Source organism: Ambystoma mexicanum, chromosome 6q (genome assembly GCF_040938575.1).
Source record: "Ambystoma mexicanum isolate Mex_15411 chromosome 6q, UKY_AmexF1_1, whole genome shotgun sequence".
NCBI classification, from domain to species: Eukaryota; Metazoa; Chordata; class Amphibia; order Caudata; family Ambystomatidae; genus Ambystoma; species Ambystoma mexicanum.
The window spans coordinates 1,179,667,025-1,179,686,288 of NC_090937.1; the positions used below are offsets into that span (position 1 = coordinate 1,179,667,025).

Here is a 19,264-nt window from a genome sequence, read left to right on the forward strand (position 1 = left end):
CTTAAATATGGACAGCGCTGCCAGGTAACCCTTAATGGTACCCACTTGCACGCCCTTGTGGGATAACGAAAGCAAAAAAGACAGAACCACAGGAATGGCACATGAAAAAGGATCCAAATTCTTTACCCTGCACCAGTCGCCGAACTTTCTCAAACGGCAACAGTACAGGGATTTTGTTGCGGGCCTTCTGGCCGAAAGCAACACCTCCATCACGTCTTCATGAAGTCCCAATCCTTATATCTCAGCCTTTGAGATGCCAAGCATGAAGGCTGAGAGACTTGACCTCTGGATGGAGAACCTGACCCCCCTCCCGTGAGAGCAGATCGTCTCGGTAGGGAAGACGGCGCAGAGGGCAGATGGACATGTCGAGAAGGTCTGGGTACCACGCTCTCCTGCCCATGCCGAAGCAATGAGGATAATTCGGGAACTGAACCTCCGTAACCTCTGCAACACTTGCGGAATGACGGGGACCGGAGGAAACGCGTACAGCTCCTCTTGGAGGACAGTCCCGCAAGCAGAATCTTTCGCACATCCGGTTGACGCTGGTGGCGAAGAGATCCAATTGTGGGGTCCCCCAAGTGGCGAAGATCTCCAAAAGAACTTCCTGAGACAGCTCCCACTCGTGAGAGACCGTGCTCTGCCTGCTCAGAGTGTCCGCCACCGCGTTTTTGTCTCTGGCCAGATGAATTGCCGAGATCGAAATTTCCTGCTGGATGGCCCAGAACCAGAGCTGCATCGCCTCTCTGCAGAGTGGGAGAGACCCTGCCCCCCCTTTTTGTTGAGGTAGTGCATGGCCACTGTATTGTCCGTCATAATCAGGACACTCCCCCGCACAGACCCCAGAAAAGCCTTCAGGGCTAACCTGATGGCCCTCAGCTCCAACAGATTGATATGGAGTCTAGACTCCGATGGAGACCAACGACCGCTGTCAACTCGTTGGCATGAGCTCCCCTCCCGTGAGGAATGCGTCCGTCACAATTGTCACCTCCGGCCAGGGTAGCCAAAACGGAGCCCTCTTCATCAGATTGCCTTCGACGGACCACCACAGAAGATCCTGGGCGACCGAGGGCAGCACATGAACGGGAACCGACATCCTGCTGGAGGACTGCGACCATTGCATTTTGAGAGCCCACTGCAGAGATCTCATCCGCAGTCTGGCCTCTGGCACCATTAGAATGCAGGATGCCATGAGGCGGAGCAATCTCAAGAACTCGAACGCCGGGAGACTCTGGGCATGTTGAAACTTGTCCACCATCTGCAGAATGTGATGAGCCCTCATCTGGGGAGGCTAACACACCCCGAGGGATGTATCGAGCACTGCTCCGATGTACTGGAGCCGCTGGGTAGGTATCAAGTGAGACTTCTTTAAGCTGAGGGAGAAGCCCAGCTTGTGAAGGGAGTCACAGGTGACTGATGGATGATCCAGGGCTTGCTCGGGAGGGCGCGCCCTGATCATCCAATCATCCAGGTAGGGGTAGACGTGAATCCCCCCTTTCCTGAGATACGCTGCCACCACCACCATTAGCTTGGCGAAGACCCTTGGGCGGAGGTCAATCCGAATGGCAGGACCAGAAACTGAAAATGCGAGTCGCCAACCGTGAACCTCCGGTACCTCCTGCGCTTGAGATGAATCGGCACATGAAAGTAAGCGTCCTTGAGGTCGAGAGACACCAACCAGTCCTGAAGTTGAAGGGCCTGTAGGACTTGAGCGAGAGTAACCATCTTGAAGCTGTCCTTCCTGAGGAGCTTGTTCAAACCACGCAAGTCCATGATGGGTCTCAATCCCCAGTGTTTTTTTGGGATAAAAAAATATGGGGAATACCATCCCTTGTTCCTCTCCGCTACAGGCACCAGTTCTCTGGCGCCTTTCTCCAGCAGGGATTTGATTTCCTGTGCAAGGAGCGGATCCAGACTTTTCAAAGAGAGCTTCCCCGGTGGATTGTCGTGAGGCCTCTGCCGGAAAGGCAGACAGTAGCCATGGGCTATGATCTCCAGAACCCACACATCTGAAGTAATGGCACGCCGTTCTACAAGATGCTGCGCCAGCCTTCCCCCAACTGGCGAACCATGGGACATGGCCTCATGACTAAGCGGAAGCAGCTGCGTCTGTGCCTGAGGGCAAAGAGGCAACTGCCCGAGCGGCTTTGGTACCTCGAGTACCTTGCTTTCCACCTCTGGTACTCCTTCGTTGGCCCCTTTGACTGGCAGCTCCCCTCGATCTAATAAAGGAAGAGTAGTATCGAAAGGAACCTCCCCTCCATTGCTGTCCCCTAGGACAAAAAGGCGGAGGTTGACGTACTGCAGCGCTGAAGGACTTCGCTGTAGCTTTGGAGGTCTGCAACCTCTCAAGGCTCTCGTCAGCCTTGCTGCCAAAAAGATGGTCACCATCAAAGGGCATGTTGAGAAGCCGGTACTGTACATCAGGAGCAAACCCTGACTTCTGCAACCACGCAAACCTGCGCATCACGGTGCTCGCCGCCATGGACCGGCTGACACAGTCTGCCACGTCCAGACCCGACTGAATGGATTCACACATGGCATCCTTGCCATCCTGAACGAGGGCAAGAAAAACATCCCGTTCCTCCCCTTCAGGAATATGTTCAGCCGCCAAAGATGCACAATTCCACAGAGTGTGAGTGAATCTTGCCAGGGCACAAATGGAGTTGGCTGCCTTTAAAGCCATACCCCCAGATGAAAACAGTTTCTTGGGCCAACCGTCAAAGCGCTGGTCATCCCTATCTGGAGGGATGGTAAGGTACGCAGCCTGCTTTTTTGGGGCCGTACCCGCCTGCACCACCAAACTCTCCAGAGTGGGGTGCGTAGACAAGTAGCAGGGGTCACTACTGGCTGGACAGTATTTTTTCAGTAGCAACTTATTCACTGCCGGGAGACTCTCTGGAGCAGTCCACGCTGCCGTTACCCTGCTTTGTTAGGTCATATGAAATGGCAGCACCGGGTCAGTGGGTGGATCTTGGTCCAAAATATCTGTCCGGTCATCCTGCAGAAAATCCACACGTGGAGCAGACCACCCCAAGTACTCTGTCACCCTCGACATGAGACGCCTGTATGATGACTCGGTGTGTGTACCAGGCTCAGGCCTCCCAATCTCAACCTCCGCAGAGGTGTCCAGATCACTGACGTCATGTAAGGATTGAAGCAGGTCTTCCATCTGGCTATGACCCGATAACAGGTCATCAGGAACCTCAGGAGGAACAAACCCCTCCACATCTGACCCTTCATCCACCTCGGAGATGTAATCCAAAGGCTGGAATAAATCCCTGGATGAGGGTACAGAAAAAGGCTCAAACACAGGCCTCACTCATTTACTCAGGGCCTTCCTCAAAGTTTCCACCATATCCGGGGCACCTCCGACAAAGCCTCCTCAAAAGGCGTCGAGGGCGTCGACGGAATCGGCATCGACGTCGAGCGAGGAGCCAACGACTTCGACAACGGCTTCGAGGCCGGAGCCCCGAGCGTGTCCTTCGACAGCTTCGGCGCTGATGCCTTCTTCGAAGGCCTCACAGGCTCCAACGGTCTTGACGGCATCGAGGACCGTGACCTGGAGCGGGCATGGCTAGAGGGATCTACCTTGTCCGATCGGGACCACAACGGCTCCCGATGATCGCGCCGACCGCTCGAGCCCGAAGGCGTGCGAGCGGTGGCCCTAGCGCATTCCTTGCCGGCTTCTCTCGAAGGCGCGGACGGAACGGAGCCCTGCGATTCAAAAATCACCATCATCTCCTTACGAAATGTGTCCCATTCTGCCGGAGATGAATGCTTGTTGGGACAAGCTACCCGCCGTCTGGCGGAGTCCTCGGACGGGGAAGGCGACCGGTGACGGCGCTTCCGCAAATGCCTAGAAGAGGAAGAGGAATGGCGGGAACCACTCCAGGGCCGAGACCCCTTGGATTTACGCCAACGCGGAGTGTCGCCCCTCGAACCGTCGGTCGAAAGCCCCGCGGATTTCGATTTACGGGGTTTGGAAACACTACCTACAGATAACAACTTCTTCCGCTCCCGCAAGGCCTTCGACGTCAAAGACTGCGATTCATCGCAGTCATGGTAGCATGGCTCTCGTCGAGGCACCACAGGCAGTCGTCGTGCGGGTCCGTAAGCAACATCTTGGAACCGCAGTCCCGGCACTTCTTGAAACCCGACCACGGGTTAGAAGAAGACAAAGAGATATTTCACAAACAACCAAGATCGAAGAACCTATTAGACAGGAGAAGAACCGAGGCGCGCCGAGATTCCGAAGCAAACACGTTCGTGGAAAAAACGGAACTGAGGCTAGAGGCGTTGTGCGTCCTATATATAACATCTGGTGACATCAGCTCAACGGAGGCCGTCGGGGGACTGCGTATCTACGTCATCGACGTAGGACACCGATGCCAAAATTTCTTTCCAAAGCAGCACAGCTGTGGTGATTACTGTCATAAATGTGGAATACGTCGGAGGACACAATCCCTTCGAGCATGGTCTTACTCAGTTTATGTTTGGTGAACTAAAATTGATACACATCTTCAATAACAGTTTTTTGTGTTGGTACAAACTAGTGTTTAGTTTGCATTGTCTTCCTTCTATGTTGTCTCCTGACCCCAACTGACTGAACCTTAGCACACTATCATCACTTTTGGAAAGTACCCAAACATGGACAGATCTGAACTCTGCGTTGACCTACTAAAAGATATTCCTATTCAAAATATCATGACGTCAATCAATAAATACTAATAAAAGGCATACACCCTCGCTCATCAAAAAATCATTCATCCCCTATATTTCTCCCAGTCTTGAACATGATCAGATGTTTTTGGCATCCTTAAAAAAACCAACAATGTGATGACTTAGCAACCTCCCACCCTATCGTCCACCTTCTATGGGCAGGACTGCAAGACTTGTCCTTGGCCTCAAGCCCAGGGATCGTATCTCTCCAGCCCAGAAAGCTCTCCATTGGCTCCCAGTGGCTGCAAGGATCAAGTTCAAGACCCTCTGCATTGTCCACAAAGCGTTCTGGGGCCTGGGACCACAATACCGCCAACTTTCTCTTCGGAAGTATCTTCCTACTCAAGCTCTTCACTCCTCCACCTTCAACTCCTTGAAGGTCAGTTGCTTTTCCAAGCAATGAGTTGGGGGAAGATCTCTCTCTTGGGCAGGCACCTCCCTCTGAAACAGCCTCCCTACCTCTCTGAAACTTGAGCAGGACGATCTCTGGTTCTGGAAGCATCTCCAGACTTTCTTCTTTGCTGCTGCCTTCTCTCTTCCCTGCTGATCTCCTGTCTGATACTGCACTGGTCACCTTGCTATCCTCTCAACCACGGGCCCAGATCCCTGCCCTCCCAGTTGCAGCCCTGCACTGCTTCCTGGCAACTCTGCACTTCGGTCTGTATCTGTAGCCCTACAGTCCCCCCACCTGCACTTATCAGACACTTGTTGTCTGCACCTAACCTTGCACTGCCACCTGCTGGCCGCACTACTTGTTCTTTGATGTTTGATCCTGTGTCTTGCACTTGCTCTTCCTCCCCTTCCCCTGGCACTTTTCCCCCCTGCATCTCCCCTGCACTTGCGCGATCTCAATGTCACTAGGCCTAGTAAAATCATTGTCTTGTCCTCCCTTGTTTCCCTTCCCTTGCCTCGCTGTGCCTTGAAACACTTATAAATACCATATCATATCTTATTACTCAGCATAGTCCTAGAAAAGGCAGGGGCGACCTAACTCCAAGAGCATATGAATCAGCACAACCTGCTCCAGACTTGCCACTCTATCCCTTGACCATGCTGCATCTTAATGGTCACGGTGACCCCGGGTTCCTGTTCCTCCTAGATGTCTTTCCATTGTCTCCAGCCAGACGGGCATAAGTGACAGAGTTCTCAGCTGGTTCACCGGATTCGGCCGAAATGACCCAATCCAATTTACCTACCCCACCAAAAGACCTAAAATACATACCACCAAAGGTTCGAACTACAAAAAGTTTGAATCTTTTGTGGTATGTATGTTTTGGTGGGGTAGGTAAAAACAAAAATTAAAAAAAAACAAATACAAAGGCTGCAGCGTTGTCCCCTGCAACCCTTGCTCACTATACTTTGCAGTATAGTAAGCAGGGGTTGCAGGGGACACTACCGCAGCTGACCCCAAAAAAGAAAAAGAAAAAAAAAAGAAAACGGGCCCTGCGGCACCGGTTCTCGATCACGGAAATGAAAGGGAACCAGCGCTGCAGGGACATCGCGCTTCGACATGAAAGTTAAGTAAGTGGGTGGTGGTGAGTTGGGGCTGTGGGCGGGGGTGGGGTTGTGGGCAGGGGTTACGTTTTGGGGTTGTTTCAGAAGGAATGCCCGCATGAGAAATGTACGAACATTTATGTATATGGTGCATTTCTCATGCGGTCATTTCCGTCGCGGACCTTTCCGCCACGGTAAAACAACCGCAATTCGGTTCACCTCTCTCTTCATTAACAGCCAACAGCATGACATCCACAATGGAGCCATCCAGAAGAACCACTGTCCCAGGCCACTGCAGAGGTCCCCAGGGATTAACCCTCTCCCCCAGGACATGCACTCTTTACATGGAGCCTATGAGGGCTCTACTAACTAGGCAAGACAGAACATTGCATCAATATGTTAATGACACCCAGCTTTATGTGGTAGGTCAAAAGAAGGAGGCAGACAGAGGTGGCATTTCTACCTGTGATTATATTCAAATAATAAACAGTTATGAAAAAAACAATCTGAGGGACCTCGACAGGTGAGGGATCTTGGGTACACTACACGTCACGTAGGGATAGTGTTACAGGCATGCCCATGTCGACGTCCCCTTTTGATTCTCGAAAAACAAGATGTAATACTCTGAGGTTACCACTGGATGTCGGACCATATGCACAGCATGTGATTCTAAACAGATTAACAAACATCAGAACCCCAGTTTCCCCAGTTGAGGGTCTTGGCCTATAACCTTCTGGATTTCTTTTGCACCAATAGCTCTCTCGCTTTTACTTGATTAACAGCCTCTCATTCCATGGAGACCTGTGTCCCGAGTCCTTTTTAACACTTTGTTATCTTCCAAGCACTTCCACCTATAAGAACCAACATGCAGGTTCTTCTGCTCCTCTTTGCTTGTGTCTTGGTATTTCCAACCACTGAGACAGGCATTACTAGTCTTTTGACTTTCCACACTATCTTTTCTGCTGTTGTAATCACTGGGAAAAGTGTGAGGAGTCTCTTGGTATTCACTATATACTCTACTGCTTTCCCAGTTACAGGTGCGAGTATGAGAAGTCCCTTGGTATTTTTTTTTATTACTTGATTTAATTGATAATCAATTTTTACAACAAAACCGTGATTCCATGGTTATCATCCCTGTCTAGTGCCAAGCCGTGAAACACATCCATAAAATTCTCAGATACCTGGGGTAGCAGGGTTAGAGATCAGCCAATCTGTCTAGAGCTAGCTCTGAAAAAAAGCCAACCACCGCTATCACCCATGCAGTCTTTTCTCCACTCATTAGCTTAGTCCACCAATCTTCTTCACTGTAGACGTGAAGATCAAGTATTATAACATCATATAAACACAATCACCAAAAACAACTCAATACTGTTGGTATGCAAACCAAGGTATAACCTTATATACAGGAGCAAGAAGCACGTCAAGGTGAGTCAAACCTAAGGTTATACATTCAGGCTAGTAACATAATATTCTTGGGGAATAAGACCAGGTTAGATACACTTTTAGAATACAATCAGTATTTCAATGGCAGTTGACCCCCGTCAGTCATGAAGTGACAATCAGTTCTGAAATCACATAATAAACCAACCCATTACAAGTATACTCATTGCAACATTACTTTTTAGAACGTAGTCAACTCATACTTTCTGGAGGGGCCTCAAGCTACCCAATGATAAGTGTGGACACTCAATCACTATTTTAGACTGCACTGAGCAGATCAGGGAAAGAAACATCCTATTACACTTTAAAAAAGGCAGAATGTATTTCCAGGTAAGTAACTGACCTAATGGTACATAACAATCCGCTAACTGATAGCTAGTTATGCCCAGTATACTGAAGTGTATAATACAATTTCTAAGGTAAATAAGAACTTTATGAAACTATTTTAGAAAAGCACCAAAGTAATTCAGGAAAGCACAACCCAGGGTTACATGTTTAGAAGAGCAGCAGTTATGTAAGGTGAGTAAGGCCTATATACTTTTAAGAGGGGCTACCAGCAACTCAAAGACAAGTATTAACTCAAAGACTGTTTTAGATCTGTACAAAGCAGACCAGGAAAAGTAAACCTCAATGATACACTTTAAGAATGACACAAGGTTATTCAAGGCAGGTAAACCCAAGTAAGCTTTTACACCCATTCAGTTAAGCACTGATAAAACAGTACCAACACTTATTACCTTTTAAAAGGGGAACACCATTTAGAGTTAATGAAGAAGCATGTACACTTAATGACAAGTTTTTACTCCTGCTTTCACAGAGATACAGCTACCACACTAACCTCTTTAACAAGTAAGTACTTGTTATACTTCCAAGTCAGAATCCTTTTCTTACCCAGTCCTTCCCAAGTCTATTGCATGATTTTACTCAGAGTCAGAAGTGGGACCCTAGTGGTTTAGGTGCAAGCTGTAGGCAAGTTGAGATAGGGTTCCGTTGCAGGAAAGTCAAGGTTCCAGAGGATATCTTCTTTAACAAGTAAGTATTCACATTCAGAGTTAGTTAAAAGTATTCAGGGACTTCTTAGAAGGTGCCCTATATATGTTCCAGCATTAGGCCTGGGCAAGTGGTATGGGCAAACTCCCAACTACACGAATCACCCACTCAGCATCACAGGATGCACACCAGACTTAAGGTAAGTATTACCCAAGCCCACACAGTACCTTAGGAGAAAAGAAGTGCTTCGAAGTGAATGCTTTCTGGATGCAGCAGCACAGGACCCTGTCCCTGGATTCTTGGTCCGGAGACGAAAGAACTGGACACTGGATGGGAACTTGCAGCAGCAGTCACCAGAGGAGGCTTCCACCAAAGGTTTCTTCATGGATTCTTGCGGCTCTGTGGATTTGGCGCCTTTTTATAGCAGCCAGATGAAGAACAAATATTACTGGTCGGATTCTCTTCACTCGCTTGGTTCTGCACTCCAGTGAGGGGACTTCAGGGATTTGAATCGTGTCTCTGGAGACACAGCAGGAGTCCACCAAAGTTTCAGACGGATTTGGATTTCAGAAGTCCATGCACTGTACTCAGGCTCGAGTCCCAGGGTATTGGCGTTTTACAGCCCAACAAGATCGCAGCACGTCGTGGGATGGCTCAAAATGCAGATCTTCTTGAGACTAGTGGATCTCATCAGCCCCCGGGTAAGACTTATCGCATTCTGGACCCCCAGTTCGATTGGAAGAAAGGGTTGCATCAGGCTGTGGTTACACAGCAGGCTCTCTGGTCACTGGAAATCGCTACAGACGTCTTTTCTTCATCTTCCTCTTCAGTTTCAGATCCAGTGGTCTTGTCAGCAGCTTCCAGGTTCAGAGTATGTATCAGGAACTACAGCACAGCACCTGCAAACTCTCGTTGCAGTTTACAGAAAGGGAGCGGTCCCCCACTGGGAGTTGGTTACTTTCAGGCAAGGTGAAAGACAAAGGGCTGCAGAGTTTTGGACTCCTCCCTCGCTTCCTGCCTCCTCAGACACTCTAGAGCCTGGGGGGTGGGGGGAATACAAAGGATTCCCTCCGAAGACAAAACTTCCACTGAGGTCGTTCCCGCCTAGGGTGGCAAGGGAAGACCTCAGAAACACAAGCACATGAGAAATGGTGCAAGAAGGAGCCCATCATTCTAGCAGAATGGTGGCCCTTCAGTACATTACCAAGGCTGATTTAACAGCCTGCAAGTAATAATGACAAAAAGTCTTGAAAGTTGTTACACTGCCACCAATCATTAAAGTAAACTTGCAATTGTAACACAAATGTTACCAAGTAAGAAAGGGGCTACATTGTATCCCGCAGCACTCCACACAAGATAGGGAGTTCTGGCTCACTGTAAAGGGGATGAAAACCCTTCTTTACCCCTTGGGAACAGTAGTTCACCCAAGTACAGTACATTAAAGTGAAATTAACAGGGAAGCCCAACGGGGCAACCCAGCCTATGCCCCAAAAGTTATATAAAACTATAACTTCAATCATACAGTATAAAGAGACATAAAAAGGTCACCCATAAAAATAGTAAAAGACTAGGTGAGAGGGGGAAAAAGATTCCTCACCTAGCGACAAGCAGAAATAATCCCCAAGTCCAATTTTCTCCTTCATGCTCCCCGTCCTCTCGACCGAGGACCTCCTGGAATGCCCTGGCCTCTCTCCCAGGTTTGTACTTCCCAGGCCTCACCTGCTCGGTGAACATGACTCCCTAATGCAAATCCTTCTTTACCTTTTATGCATCTGAGCTGAGTCCTCCCCAGCAGAGGATCCTTGTCCTCCTTCTCTTTCCCTGAAGTATTCTTTATAACTCAGTGGTTCCCACTCCTCACAGAGTTCTCTACGTGCCATGGAGGAGGGATCAGCATTATTCCCCCACTCTTCATCTCAGTGGATTTATTTTGGGTTTGAATAGTAGATGTTGTATTACAATAGCAGACAGTGGTCTGTTGTGTCTTCTGAGGCAGTGATGGTCTGAGGGACCCATAGGAAAGTGGGGCAGGGAGTTCCTTCACAGAATTGGGGAGCATCTCCCTGTGAGGTTCCGCTTACTGCCATCCTTAGGGGGAATGTTGCGTAGCGGGCTCACCTCCCTAGCTTCACAGTCCTGTGCATCATCACACTTACGTTATCAGCTGCTTAGAGTCTGCCTCGACACCTCTGAGCATGGGTGTCTTCAGTCTACCTGTCTACCTGAAACTCAACCCACATCAAAGGGGTCAAACTCCAGCCTAGAACTTAGAAATGCACCTCAGGGCTTTCTCTCCCCCTCCCTTTAGACCAGACCCGTCTCCAGGTTTCTACATCCACCACACCTTCCCCTTAAAGCTTTGTGTCAAAAAGAAATCCCAGTTGGCTTTTCCCCGAATTAAGCCTGGTCAGAATATCACATCTTTCCTCCCTGAAAACAATGTATGCTGTGATGCACACACAGCACGGTTCTTCCCCCTCATTGATGGGGGCGTGATCCACCGTCACTGGCCTCACACACGACCTTTGTCACCAGCATCAAGGCGATGTCCAAACTGAAGCACAGCTCCTCTCAGCACAGTGCACATTTGACCGCTTTGCACGTACTCTTAAGGACCACATATTAACTTCTTTGCCAGGCCGGCACACACTCCTTCCACAAAACCCTGATTTCTGACAAACAAGTCTACCTGAAGGAGAAACTACAGCTTCCTTGTTGGGCACATGCCACCCGCAGGCCCGATGCAATGCTAAGGCAACACGGAAGACACAAGAAGACAGGCTTTCACATTTCACGCCCCTATCTTCTGGAACTCTTCAGCCATACATCTAAAACTCGCTCCACCATGCATCCTTTCAGAAAATAACTAAAAACCTCTTCTCTTCACCCCCCCCCCCCCCCCCCCCATGGCGAGCCTGTCCCAAAGAGTGCTGCCCCTCTGATGTATGTGAATGTACTAGCATGCAAGGAACTATCCTCCCACACAATGCAAGGCAACCCGCTGGCCGGGCCCTGGACAAGGGCCACACGATGCAAATATCCATAACCCAATGTTAGCAGACGCCAGTATGACTCGGGCTATACAGGGAGCAGAGGAGTGTTATGGAAACACCCCTTGTCACTTACGTCTGCCCCTATGTACATGGACCCCAGAGGACACAGATGAACCACAAATGTCAACACATCATCCTGTTGTGCTTTCTTATATCGTGACAAGACATGATGGCATCAAAACACTGACTGCACCCCAGGAGGAGTTCTGCGCAATGTGCTTGACTTATCGCCCATGCTTATTTCACACAAAGATGACAGTAGATTGAGGACCAGCTCACTCACTCTGGATCGCCCCCTTAACCATCTTCCATTTCTGATTTTATACACACCCCCCAGTCTGTTTTACAAAATCGGCTGCCATTTTCTGGTTCTATGTTCTGTGTGTCTTCTCTGCGCATTAAAGATCGATGGCCAAAATACGGTTTAATACAGTTAAAATATATGCATGCTGGTAAATTAGAATCGGCTTTGTATTTATATAAATGTTATTGCTACACAACCGTTATGGGTGATCAGATTGCATTCTGCATGCTGTAGATTTGAACATTTGGGGAATATGACTGAATAATCGGTGTACTAATGTACTCAACTCTGTAATGAAAGAAGCATTGACAAAGCCAACCGTTTTGGCGTTTGTGCAGGCACTGGGAAAAGGGTACTGCCTGCCTCATTAGATTGCAACATCTGGGCAATGGTGTTAGTACCTGTGTGGCAGTACCTAGCAAATGCCTGCCTAATGCTTATAGAAGGCCAAATGGATGGATTTATCAATGCTTGTTTTTAATAGGCATTCAGTGCAAGGAACAGATGCAAGGGGGCATTGATTAAGCTGCTGACGGCACACTGGGTAAGACATTTTTGATATAATGGATCGTGGCTTACAGCTGCATTTATGCCATTACCTTTCAGAAGACTACTTAAGGCATCCCCTTAAAAGCCCAAAGCAAGCATCAAGAGATCCCAGAGGTGTGTGTTTTGGGTGGAGAGAGGCAAGTAATGGGTGCGAATGGCCATAGGGACTAGAGCATCAGCAGTCAGTGGGTAAGCAAATACCAAACACCACCAAAGGATGTGTATCCCTCCTCACATCTTATCTCTCTTATACCTTTGCTTCCCATGCCAATAGTGTTGGCTTATAGGCACCACTTACAGTGCCCACCTAATTGCCAAAACTAAAAAACCACGGCACACACTATACCACAGCAACACACGCACTGGTACCACAGAACTGCCTGCATCCGCTAAACCATGAGCAGAGCCTAATGGCCTCACTGCTTCTGAAGCCACGCTTTACTACCAGAGGATTTTGAAGCATCCAGCATGGGACTAGGACACAGGAACCAGGCAGGAGCCGTTAAGCACAAAACAGGAATTGCACTTTATTCTTCAGTTCCAGATTAAGGCTTCGATCAGAACAGGGACATCATTTCACCAAAATGCCAGTGGTAGCAGAAGTGACAGTACATGACCCTTGACCCCTGATGACATCACCGGAAGGGATGTCATTTGACCCCACCCAGAAGTGACATCACAGGAAGTGATAGAATGCAGCCTTTCACCCCATGACAAAAGAGGAAGTGGCATCACCTAGCATTGTTTCTGAGTATACTATGAAAAATATTTTGTATTTATTAAATTTTTATATAGCACTTTACAAAAGGACAACAGGAAATACAAGCCAGCATTACATAATATGGTTACGATATCACTGTAAAGTGATATACATTTCATACAGGAATTGATCACCATATGTATCGTTAATATCAGTGCGTATAGGCCCATTTTAGCAAATCACTGAGAATGCAAGCAGACATCCAAGGCCAAATGATAATGATGTGTTATTATATAGCACTTATGCTTAAGCGCTTCATATAGAACAAATATATATACAACATCACCCAACCTGTGTTGGTGCTCATTTATCAACCTCAGCAGGATGAAAGGCTGAGTTGACCTTGCTGGGGGTCGAACCTGCAACCTGCAGATCACACACACATTGCAGCAGCCAGTCCTCAATCCACTGAACTATCTTACCGGCTATAGCCATCGGAAAACCAGCCACTCCAATGTTTTTTTTTTACTGAGGGGTAGCAAGGGAGACCCCAGGGGTCGCAGTTGCGACCCCCGGCAACCTCTAAATGACGTCCAAGGAACAGAACACAGGGCGTGTGGATCTGATCAGCTCACAGTCCCATGCTGAAGTCCAGATCAATAGTCACTCGGAATCTCCAGCAGTACCCATTCTACCTTCCATCCAACATTCTCACACCAGCCTCAAGCTCACCTGCATGCATGATACCACCACAGATGTCTCTTGGGTACACGTACATTAGCACTAGTGACAGTGGGCACAAGGCCTATGGCGTGTTTCTGAGCCAGTCCAGCATCACATTTTGATAACCTCTTCAATCCTTTCCGAGACAAAATTGTGGACAATAGTTCATGTCGATGCTGACATTTTGCTTTTGTTTTTTGGCCATTTTGAAGCGTGTATTCGAGGCCAGTCTTGGAATTTTCCTTTGTACAAGATAGGCACTCATTTATGGGGTCCCAATACAGATGGAAGAAAACAAGAGTACTTAATATTGAACAATTATCTTTTGGCTAGAGCTGTCTTTCTAGGCCAGTCTGCTGGTCTGGGAGTTTTTCTATGACATGGTGTAAAAAGCCATATTACGACCCACTGAATAATAAATACATACATGCCAACATTCTGAGGCAACTGGGAGGGAGATTTCATGAGAGAATTCGGGAGAAATTAATTTCTCCCTAGGAATGCATTGGGGCTAGAATTATTTTAAAGCGTGAAAAATAGCAATATTATTCATTTCAAAATTGGGAGTCTCCCGCCTAAATCGGGAAGGTTGGCATGTCTGTAAATACAAGTTGTCATACATTTCATGCATTTAGGTCTCAGCCTTAGGACCTCATCACGAGTTGGGCAGTATACCGCCGGGGCTAATGGTGTTACCGCCAAACCCCCGGCACGATTAGCACCAGATCATGGGTTTGGCGGAACGGGAATTGCCCATTCCCCATTGGGCCCAGTCGGGAATTCCCCATTATGCCCAATCGGGAATTTTCGGCACGACTACTGTCGGCGGTATTACCGCACTGTAATTGCCCTGAAAATCGGCAAATCCGCTGCAATTTACCTCAAACACATGATTTGGCGGACCATTAAATGCAACGGTAATAGCGTTACTGCCGCATTTAAGGGTTACCGGCAAACTCGTGATGACCCCGTTAGTGTAAAGCTTAGTACTTCGTAAAGCGCCTCTCTAGGACCCGCAGAGCCACTTACCGTATTTTGGACCACATTTGTGATTGTTGACAACACTCCGCGAGGACCTGTTGAAGGTGGGGATTCGGCTGAGCCCCCTTCTGCTTCAGAAGCACCTTCTGTTTCAAAAAAAGAGAAATATAAACACCTCACACCTTCTCGTACATCTCATCGACCTGTGAAATTAAACATGCTGAATTTATACTTTGATAGGACAGTCAGCATGTTACAACACCAAGAGTAGTTAAATGCATCCAAAGACATTTCGTTATCAACAGCCGCGGGGCGAGCACCCCCTGATGTCAAGTGCATGCAGGCAAAGAGCCCTTTCGTCCATGAGAAACACTTTTCCCTTGATGCACTAATGTATTTCTGTTTTAGCTAAGCGGAAGGAGCCCAGTGCAAGGGTAACCGCACGGTTCTAAAGAAATATAACCATACTTCCTGTGCTTTCACTCATCCAAGATGGCGCTTGGCCGGCATTGCATGTGTGCCTCCTGTATTCTTTCTATGCATCCAAGAAGAGAGGAAATGGGATACTTGCAAATGCTTTGGCCCCAGAACGGGTAAAGAATGCATCGCTTAGCACAGAAAGATGGCTGCATTGTGCCTAAAGTAGGTCACAAGACACCGAGGTCAGAAGACAAGAAAGCAAGATTTCAGGCTGTCACTGAGCGCTCTGCCGACAGAGGTGTACAGGGTCGGCCCAAGGATTTGCAAGGCATTGGACGTCAAAAGTGAGTCTTAATAAATAAGTTACTAGTAGTAAACTAAGATACAAATAAACTATATTGTCCAGTATATGAATGGCCAATCTTTTTACATATGTGGCATTATAAGTGTGAGATTAATTGGCTCGAAGGACCTCTCATTTGGCCGAAAAAGACATGGCTAGATACACTTATTTGCCCTTAAATTCAGGAGTGAAGCCGGGATTTGAGACCAGACCAGTCTGCAATTAAGGTACTTGAAAACATATCTTCCCAGCTGTAGTTGGCAGAAATATTGTTTGCAACTGAATTAGATTGTCCAAAGAAACGACTCTCAAAGCAATGATTTAATTATTTTTAAAACATAAGGCAAGCAACATAACTAAAGAAAGTCTTCTGTTGTCACTGCAGGTTCCAAGGACGTCTGTGATTGGGTGTGGGGCAGATGGGTCAAAGTGCCTCTACTGCAGGATTGCCTTACAGCGTGATCGAGACAGAACCTATTTACCTGCAAGGTCTTGGGGCAATGAGAGTAAGCAATTTCAGAGGGCTGTAAATGTTAACAAAATCAGCATAGGGCCAGGACCAGGGAAAGCAATCTGTCCAGTTACCAGGACAGAAACCGCTCTTCCCACATCCCCGGCAAATAATCAGGACTCACTTGCTCTCTCCCCCTTAGCCCCATGCTTGGCTTACAACGCTATTCTGTTTGATAAAGATGGCTAGACAAGTACTCAAATCATAATTAAAGGAGCCCAATATGTAAATACTTATAGAAATATGCTAAGTGCTTTCAGTGGAAGGCTACAAAAAAGCTTGCATTGCAAATGTACATTCAGGACTTTAAGATTTGCAACAAAACATAATGGGCCTCATTACAACCAGGACGGTCCGGGAACTACGGTACCGGTAAGCATGCCGGTACCGTAGTTCCCGGACCGCCATACTAAGTGCTCTGCTCGCGGGTGCCGTTTGACCCGCCCGGTTGTCCCTGGCAGGTGTAACGGCACCCGCAAGCAGAGCATGTCGGATGCACCGGCACATGAAGAGTTGTGCCGGTGCATCCGACATCCCCATCCCCATTCAGCCCTATGGGGAAGAATAATCGGGAGGCCCTTGATTCTGGCACCCGCAAACGGGGAATTAACGGGTCCGCCGAGCACGGCATGACCCGGTTCTTGCCTATTCATGGGTGCTGGAAAAAATGCAACTCCGGCGGCAGCCGTGCCCTTAATAAGGGCACAGCTACCTCTAGAGTTGTAATGAGGCCCAATGTGCCTCATTAAGAGTTTGGCGGTGCAGTAAAAAAGGTGGTGCTAATTCTGTTGCCACCAGTTCTTTTGCAGATAAGAGAATTACTGCCACTTTTACAGCATCGCTTAATTTCACATTAGGAGGTAAAGTGGAGGATTCAACTCCACCAGAATTAAGGTAAATTCTCCCATTTTCTGCACAGTATTACCGATCATGGTAAACATGCCTACAATCCCCATTGATAAATCGACAGATTTACTGCTAAACTTGAAAAGAGGCCCAATGTGTGAAAACGTAAACTGTTTAATTGTTTGACGAAGGCAGACTTCGTATATTATGCGAGGAAAAGAACAAGTTACTTCTTACCTTGTAACGTTCTTTCGACGGGATGTTCCTCCGACGTATTCCTCATCTTAGATATCTCCTTCCAGCTCTGCTGGCCTCAGAAAATTTTTTCTCTAGAGGGCGCTGCGCGTCGACGTCCTCCGAGTCGATGTCCCTCGACAGCCGCCGTATCGACGTCGACGTCATCCTGCCTATAAAGGCCGCGCGCAGCGTCCGTTGCTCAGTTCCGTTTTGTAGCCCACAAAAATTCTTTCTGGACTAGACTAATCACCCTGAAGGAGCGTAAGCTGCAACAACAAGGGAAGTAGAACTGCGGGGATGGATGGGAGGGTCGATGAGGAATACGTCGGAGGAACATCCCGTCGAAAGAACGTTACAAGGTAAGAAGTAACTTGTTCTTCGAAAGGATTGTGTCCTCCGACGTATTCCTCATCTTAGATAGGCTCCCATAGCAGTATTCTATTATTGGAGGAGGGAGTACTGACTTCACGCTGTCTTCTATTGATGAATAGAATGCAGTACAGACCTTCCAAACCTAGTCTCTTGACTGGAGGAGGAATCCAAGTTGTAAAATCGTGTAAAGGTATGGACAGACGACCATGTAGCTGCCGCACAGATGTCTTTAACCGGCACACCTCTTTTGAGGGCCGATGAAGCTGCAATACCTCTGGTCGAATGAGCCCTAAGGTTTTGAGGGGGCTCTTTCCCTGCCAGTTTATAACATTCCAGAATGGCTAGAATGATCCATCTGGAAATGGTCTGCTTAGTTATTGGTAACCCCAGCTTGTGACCTGTGTAACCTACAAACAGCTGGTCTGCCCGTCTTATCCTGGCTAGTCTACTGATGTAAAAACTTAAAGCCCTTCTAGGGTCTAGCCTGTGTAACCTCTCTTCCTCTTTCCCCGGATGAGGAGGAGGATAGAAAGATGGTAGGGTAATCTTCTGAGTGATATGGAATTCAGAAACCACCTTTAGGAGGAAATTAGGCTTCACTTGCAGGACAACTTTGTCTTTGTGAAAGATTGTGTGAGGGGGTTTACAAGAAAGAGCTTGTAATTCGCTCACCCTTCTAGCAGATGTAAGTGCTATTAATAAAACAGTTTTAAGGGTAAGGAATCTTAACGAACAAGAATGGAGTGGTTCGAAAGGTGTGGCCATCAGGAAAGTTAGGACTAAGTTTAAATCCCATAGGGGAACTTGGAATGGTCTTGGGGCATAAACATTGGTTAACCCCTTTAGAAACTGTATTACCAAGGATAACTTGAAATAGGATGGTTCTTCCGCAGTGCGCTTAAAGATGGATAGCGCTGCGAGATAGCCCTTAATGGTGCCAACTTGAAGGCCTGAATTCACCAAATATAGCAGGAAGGACAAAACCATTGGTGTACCACATGAAAAAGGGTCGATATTCTGTTCTCTACACCAGCTGCAAAATCTGTTCCAACGGCAGTGGTATAAAGACTTTGTTGCTGGCCTCCTTGCCGAAAGCAACACCTCCATAACATCATCAGGGAGGTCCCAATCCTTGTACCTCAGCCTTTCAGAAGCCAAGCGTGAAGGTTGAGGGTTTTGATGTCTGGATGGCGAACCTGATCTCCCTTCTGTGAGAGTAGGTTCTCTCTGAGCGGAAGTCGAATTGGAGGGCAGATGGACAAGTCTAGAAGGTCCGGGTACCACATTCTCCTGGCCCAATCCGGGGCAATTAGGATCATGGTTCTCCGGAATCTTCTGAACCTCCTGATAATTTGAGGAATGACAGGGACCGGTGGGAACGCGTACAGAAGCGGAAACTCCCAGTCCACTATGAACGTGTCTCCCAGAGCTCCTCTCGGGGGAAATTCCCTTGAGCAGAACAGATCGCATTTCCTGTTGAGGCTGTTGGCGAACAGATCCACCTGAGGGGTTCCCCAAAGGGCGAAGATCTCTTGAAGGACTTCCTGAGCTAGCTCCCACTCGTGGGAGACTGTGCTCTGCC

General features: G+C 48.0%; 1 protein-coding gene across 1 annotated transcript in view; it reads right to left on the reverse strand.

The window, feature by feature from the left end:
* Nucleotides 1-19,264, reverse strand: part of FAM114A1 (family with sequence similarity 114 member A1) — a 399,688-nt gene that overhangs the window by 283,383 nt on the left and 97,041 nt on the right. Inside the window, exon 5 of the mRNA XM_069631803.1 lies at nucleotides 15,002-15,099. Coding sequence (XP_069487904.1) covers nucleotides 15,002-15,099 — 98 coding nt within the window. The remainder of the gene's footprint in view (nucleotides 1-15,001; nucleotides 15,100-19,264) is intronic.